Here is a 6,996-nt window from a genome sequence, read left to right on the forward strand (position 1 = left end):
GTCTTGAGTTACCGAGATACCGAGTCTGATCGGAACGTCTTGGGAGGAGGTCTATTCCTTCGTTGACCGTGAGAGCTTGTCATGGGCTAAGTTGGGACTCCCCTGCAGGGATTGAACTTTCGAAAGCCGTTCCCGCGGTTATGGGCAGATGGGAATTTGTTAATGTCCGGTTGTAGATAACTTGAACCTTAATTAATTAAAATGAATCAACTGAGTGTGTTACTGTGATGGCCTCTTCTCGACGGAGTCCAGGAAGTGGACACGGTGTTGGAGTAATGTTTTGCGCAGGTTGCTCTCTAGTTTCTCGCTCGCGCTTTGCCTCCTCTTCTCGCTCTCTTTTGCGTATAAGTTAGCCACCATATATGCTAGTCGCTTGCTGCAGCTCCACATATATTTTGCCTTACCCTTCCTACAAGATTAAATAGTCTTGATCGCGAGGGTGCGAGATTGCTGATTCCTTGTGGCTCACAGATACTATAACTCCAGATGCAGGTCCAGGTGATTCCGCTTCAGGTGACGAGTACGAGCTCAAGTGGGAGTTTGACGAAGACTCTCAGGATACTACGTGTCTTTTCCTGATGATCAGTAGTGGTGCCTAGTTGGGGTTTGATTCGGGGCCTTGTCGCATGTTGGGTTTTCTTCTATTTTGGTGCCGTAGTCGGGCCATGAGTGTTTGTATGATGGATGTTATTTATGTACTTTGATGTGACGTGGCGTGTGTAAGCCAACTATGTATCTCCCCTTTTTATTATGCATTACATGGGATGTTGTGATGATTGCCTAACTTGCGACATTGCTTTCAATGCGGTTATGTCTCTAAGTCGTGCCTCGACACGTGGGAGCTATAGTCGCATCGAGGGCGTTACAGGCCGTCCATGGCTAGGGTTTGAGCCATGCAAATATGTTGTCGATTCTGTGATGAAATGCCTACCTGTGCAGCTAAAAAAGCATTTTTAGTGAAAATAACGGGCAAGCTATGGAGGACCCGCAGTTCAAATTCCAGCCGGTTCCAGCTGAATCGGTCGAAGGTGGTCTGAATTGTCGAGAGTATCTACGAGGGTCGGAAATGCATGCTTTTTGGTGACCGTCCGTAAAATAGGGTCTACCTTGAGATAGACATGGAATGGCACCGTTTGGGGTGACCCTCCTTGTAGCCGCTTCACGAAAAACACATGTCTTTAGCATTCAAAAAATGAAAAATGGTTTTTTTGTTAAACAAGTTGGAACCTCGCTTTGGCAACATTGTTTGCCATCACAAGACGGAGGCATGCGCCAAATTTGGGCATATTATTAGAAACTATTCAACGAATGCAGCCATATCATTGCTAGTTTGGCTTGAAAGCCATCAATCTTCGTTCACTATAGGTCGTTTTTGAGAACACTTTTTCAAGAAAACGCAGGTATTACAAGTTTAGTATTTTTGCTAGTTGGTAAGCCACATTTGATGATTTGACGCGGAAGTCTCCTATTTTTTTGATTTTTTTTTGAATTTTTTACGGTGTTTTCAAAAACCGACCGATTTCGTCGCGGTGGCCGTCCGTGGCTAGGGTTTGAGCCATGCAAATCTGTTGTTGATTCTGTGATGAAATGCCTACTTGTGAAGCTAAAAATCACTTTTAGTGAAAATAACGGGCAAGCTATGGAGGACCCGCAGTTCAAATTCCAGCCGGTTCTAGCTGAATCGGCCGAAGGTGGTATGAATTGCCGGGAGTAGCTACGACGGTCGGAAATGCATGCTTTTTGACGACCGTCCGTAAAATAGGGTCTACTTTGAGATAGACATGGAATGGCGCCATTTGGGGTACGGTGCCCCTCCTTGTAGCCGCTTCACGAAAAACGCATGTCTTTAGCATTCAAAAAATGAAAAACGGTTTTTGAATTTTTTACGGTGTTTTCAAAAACCGGCGGATTTCGTCATGGCGGTCGTCCATGGCTAGGGTTTGAGTCATGTTTTTAGCATTCAAAAAATGAAACTTATATTGTTTCATACATGAGCATGCACAAAAACGCATAATTTTATCTTTCATCCATGAGCATGCAGAATTTTTTTTAATTCCCATCAATTACCCAACTAAATATTCATTGTTAAGAAATTGACATGTTTAGATGATACTGTCATACAGCATCCATGAGCATGCACAAAATTAAATCTAACATACTTAACATTGACATGTTCAGATTACACGAACAAGCTTAAACCTAACATGCTTAACATTGCCACTTCATTTTCTTAACATCGTCACTCCTCGTTCTTCTCCTTCATCAACCTGATGCGCTCAGAGTGGCGAATCCCAACACGGATGTACTCCTCTACCACAATTGGCATGGTCCTGTCGCCAAGTTGTGGGATTGCAGGCGCCACCACCATCGCGAGGTCGTCGTCCGCCACCACCATAGCAAGGTCGTCGTCCGCCACCACCATAGCAAGGTCGTCGTCCGCCACCACCATAGCAAGGTCTTCATCCGCCACCACCATAGCAGGGTCATCGTCAGCCACCATCATAGCATGGTCGTCGTCAGCCAGAATAGGCTGCTCCTCGTCATCCCCGCTCTGCTCCTCGTCATCCCCGCTGCTGCTCCCATTGCCTGGCCAAATGCAACAAATTGTGAACATGGTGTTGTCGTCGTGTAGGTAGAGGAAGCCAAAAGGACAGGAAGAAGAGAGGCAGAGAGCTTACTGGCATCGTCGTCGTGCTGGTAGTACATGCGGCACATGGTGTTGTCGAACATCTTCACGGTGAACATGGTGTCGCCGTCATAGCGGAAGACAAGGAAGTACCCGAGCTGTAGCTCATGGGGGCGGGCGAAATGCTCCCAGCCGGGCCCTAGGTACATGTGGCCTTCACCATCGAACATCACCAACATGTCCCACAGCCTGTGAAACCTGCTGCCGGCCTCCCGCAGCTTCATTTTGTGGGGCACACGGCCGGCGAGCATCTTCACAAACTTGTCAGGCAGCCTCTGCAGCGAGGGTCAAGAAGTGGTTAATTTTGGCAACCAAGCACTAGACAACAGAGTGATGATAAAGAAATGATTGATGATAAAGAAATGAGTGATGATAAATATACCTACCTACTGCAAGATTTCTCAATGACGATCTCGAAGAACTCGAAACCTTCCAAGCCAGCCATCTCACTTCTCTGTAAAGCAGCATTGTAAATTAAACAACAGGACTGGACAGAAATAGGAAACAAGCACTTCAAAACAGTAGAATAATTACTACATGTGTTTGCCAGGGCCTCAATTTGGAATACTAATATAAATGGCAATGGCCTCAATTTGCTCCTACTATAAACAAGCACATCAACATCAATAGCATAGTAAACTAACACAAAAACAGCAACATCATCAGGTGAGCACCAACAACAACAACACTAAAATCTACTATAAATTGATAAGAACACAACAATATAAATTGACTAGAACCATATCTACTATAAATTGACCAGAACCATATCTATTATAAATGGACCAATAGTGTACAGCAAAACAACAGTTTCAATATTACAATAGAAAGAAGTCTCAGGTTTATCAAGCACAGCGAAACAATAGTGTGACTGAAGAAAATTATAGCAGGAAATACTTCATGCATCATCAAGAGATTATGATCATTTCTGACACTGGCCTTTCTCAACCTTTTGAGCTAGCATGATCACATTACATGATGCACACATATGCAAACTTCTATGAATATAACATCAAAACTGAAAAAACAAGAGACCAAGAAAATCTTAGCAATGCAAACACCTAGATAGAATTGTATTTGTACACATCAGAACATAAGCACCAACATAGCAGTGCTTAGCATGATCACATTGTATTTGTACACCTACATAGCAGTGCTTAGCCACTCGGGTAAAACATTACAAAAAGAAAAACAAATTAGAACGCACTAGTGTTTCACTGCCTCTTAATGCTCATACTTGCTGCATATCAAATGGCACAGAACATTCTACAGCTCATACCAAGTGTCTTATACATCTGTACTTATCTAATTCCTTAACTAAATCCTTAACTGAATACTTGACAAGAACCCTTAACTGAATAAATCCTTAAGTGAATAATCCTTGACAACATACTTCCCACTCTTGTCAAAAGGCACAAAGCATACTTGACAGCATAATCCTTAACTAAATCATTTCCCACTAATCAAACCCTAATCTAATCCAACCCTAATCTAATCTAATGCAGTCCCAATCAAACCCTAACCAAATCAAACCCTAATCTAATCCAATCCTTATCTAATCAAATCCAATCAAGGGGACGACAAGAACCCTAATCTAACCAGTAGAAGAAAACTAATCCAACCAGGAAGGAGAGAGAGAGAGAGAGAGGAAGGATTCATACCTCAGGAGAGAGAGGAAGGAGTCGGCGGCGGTGGGAGAGGAACGATTGACAGCGGTGGGAGAGGAAGGTGCCGGCAGCGGTGGGGAGGCCGGCGGTGGGAGAGGAAGGAGCCGGCAGAGGTGTGCGGCGCCGTTGATGGAGAGGAGGAGCGGGTCGAGTGGTGAGGAGAAGTGCGGAAAAGAGAGGGAGCGTGTCCACTTATCAGCGAGTTCTGTGTTTTCTACGTGATTGGTTTGATATATTGAAAAGGGTAGGCATAGATTACAAAACCAACAGACTCTTCCTAGCCCATTGGTAGAAACCAAGTGAACTAAGCGCACGGTCGTGGGTTCGAGCCCCCGCGCGCGCATATTTTTTGGCCACGCGCATATTTTTGGTTGCTTGGGTAAAATAGCAAAATGGCCCACTTGTCAGCGAGTGGGTTGAGTGGCCCACTTGTCAGTGAGGTGTGTGCTTGATACTTGACTAGTTTGATATGTTCAAAACGGTTGGCATAGAGTGGAATACTAATAGTCTCGTCCTAGACCAGTGGTAGAAACATAGTGAAACAAGCACACGGACGTGGGTTCGAGTCCCCGCTGGTGCATATTTTTTTGCTCACAATGAAATGGGTTCAGTTGAAGCAAAATTCAGTTAAAATAGCATCTTTAGTTCAAAAAAACTACTAAATGATCACAAAACTTCTATATGATCTGACCAAAACTTGAACTAAATGATCACCAAAACTTGAACTAAAGATCTTCAAAAAATCTTCTGTATGATCATTTTGCAATCTTTTGCATTACAAGACAACATTTTGACAACATTCTGAGCACAACAGCTCCATGCCATCAGAACACAACTTCATTTTGCCATCAGCTCCATGCCATCAAAACAACATCACATCACAACCAAATACAGCCATCAGGATCACACCACTACAGCCATCAGGATCTTCAAGCATTTTGCTACCTGGAGATAATTGTAGTACATCAGGATCACCATGCATATGCACAAGAAGGAAAACTACAGAGAGTTAGAAGGATCACCAAGGAGACCAAATTTACCTTCATGTCCATTCGCTACTCATCATCGTCGATACGAAAACAAGGAACTCTATGCCCACTCCTGTTTTCCTCATCATCACTACAATATTGCAGTATAGTATGATCAGTCTTGTTTTCCTCATCCTCGCTCTCATGCCCATCCGCTACCACCTTTCTTATTTTTTTGATGCCTTCAACTGTTGCAGCACCAACAATCACATGTTCCCGATCCCTTCGCACTCTGCTTTGCACCGGAACTTCCATAGAGTCATCATCAGCTTGCAACGGAACTTCCATAGAGTCATCATCTTGGTATGTTAGTCCACCATCACCGGGGCCCTTTTCCACTTCAGTTTCAGTCACACTCCACAAGTGTCTGTGCTGAAAGTTTTGCATAACTCGCCATTTTCCGTGCAAAAGAGTGTCTGGCAGATAAAACACCATTGTTGCTTGTGTTGTTAGAATAAAGGGATCACTCTTATACCAGCACCTTGCAGTGTTGATGCTTTTGAAGTGGCCATCATATTTGACAAAAGAGTCTCTCCTCTTCTTACTACCAAGCTCAAACCAGTCATAGCGAAATAAGACAACCGAGCGATGGATGCCTCCACTAGAGTTGTACTGCAACTCTATGATGCTTCTCAACTGGCCATAGAAGTCAATGATCTCACCATCATGTGACCCCTTAGTGACGATTCCACTATTCTGTGTCTTCCTTTTTTCCTCGCGGTCAACGGTGTGGTACCGGACACCGTGAGCAATGCATGCTGAATACAATCTCACTCGCTTATCCGGTAAGCATGCCAAAGCAAATAGATCATCACTGACCTTCTTCTCCTCATGCAACTTTCCAATCTGCACAAATAAACCATTTAGCAAACAATCGTATTTAACAATTGGTGAATAACACAGAAAACATAAAACATGTGGCTAAAGATCTCACATGATTCTTAAACCACTTAGCAAACCCCTTGGCAACCCTTTTATCAACATGGATATTGCTTTCTTCCTGATTTAACTCTTCCTTGCATTTCCTACAGTGCCAACAAAACATGTGAATTAAAACATTAGGCTGGTGCCAGCCCAAGCAAAAAAAAATATAATGAGTGCACAAGATATAATGTACTCGATATATGGTAGAACCTCGGCGCAATTGCTGAGCACAAACCAAACCATCTTATCATACTCATCACCAGCCTCCAAGTATTGTGAGGCTCCAAGAAAGTTCACGCCATGGTTAAAAACAGGGACATCACCACTTTGCGAATCAGACCGCTCTCTATTTCTGCCCGGCCGGTTCCATCTTGTTTCCACATCACCAAAGTATCTAGAGCAAAAAGTCAAGCACTCGTCAACGACATATGCTTCAGCAATAGAACCTTCAGGTCTTGCCATGTTTCGGACATAACGCTTACAAGTAAACAACCTTCTTTCGATTGGGTACATCCAACCGTATTGCACAGGGCCTCTAAACATTGCCTCTTTTGGTAAGTGTGCCACCAAATGGACCATCACGGTGAAGAAAGCTGGAGGGAAAATCTTCTCGAGCTTGCAAAGAATAATTGGGATTTCCTTTTCAAGTCTTTCCAGGACAGTTAACTTGAGTGTTTTGCAGCACAGTTCT

The 6,996-nt window shown here is 43.7% G+C and overlaps 2 protein-coding genes across 2 annotated transcripts; both read right to left on the minus strand.

Annotated features, from left to right (window-relative positions):
- Positions 1-1,374: 1,374 nt before the first annotated feature.
- On the minus strand, positions 1,375-3,160 carry LOC147980525 (uncharacterized). The gene is made up of 2 exons (XM_087516902.1): positions 2,679-3,160; positions 1,375-2,586 (listed from the first exon to the last, which is right to left on the minus strand). Exons 1-2 carry the CDS (start codon positions 2,935-2,937, stop codon positions 2,240-2,242), a joined length of 606 nt encoding a protein of 201 aa, XP_087373028.1. The 5' UTR covers positions 2,938-3,160; the 3' UTR covers positions 1,375-2,239.
- Positions 3,161-5,408: 2,248 nt separating this feature from the next.
- On the minus strand, positions 5,409-6,548 carry LOC147980526 (uncharacterized). The gene is made up of 3 exons (XM_087516903.1): positions 6,499-6,548; positions 6,316-6,406; positions 5,409-6,227 (listed from the first exon to the last, which is right to left on the minus strand). Exons 1-3 carry the CDS (start codon positions 6,546-6,548, stop codon positions 5,409-5,411), a joined length of 960 nt encoding a protein of 319 aa, XP_087373029.1.
- Between the last annotated feature and the right edge of the window lie 448 nt (positions 6,549-6,996).

The sequence above is a fragment of the Triticum urartu genome, chromosome 3A (genome assembly GCF_056163025.1).
Source record: "Triticum urartu cultivar PI428250 chromosome 3A, HENAU_Tu73, whole genome shotgun sequence".
Taxonomy (NCBI): Eukaryota; Viridiplantae; Streptophyta; class Magnoliopsida; order Poales; family Poaceae; genus Triticum; species Triticum urartu.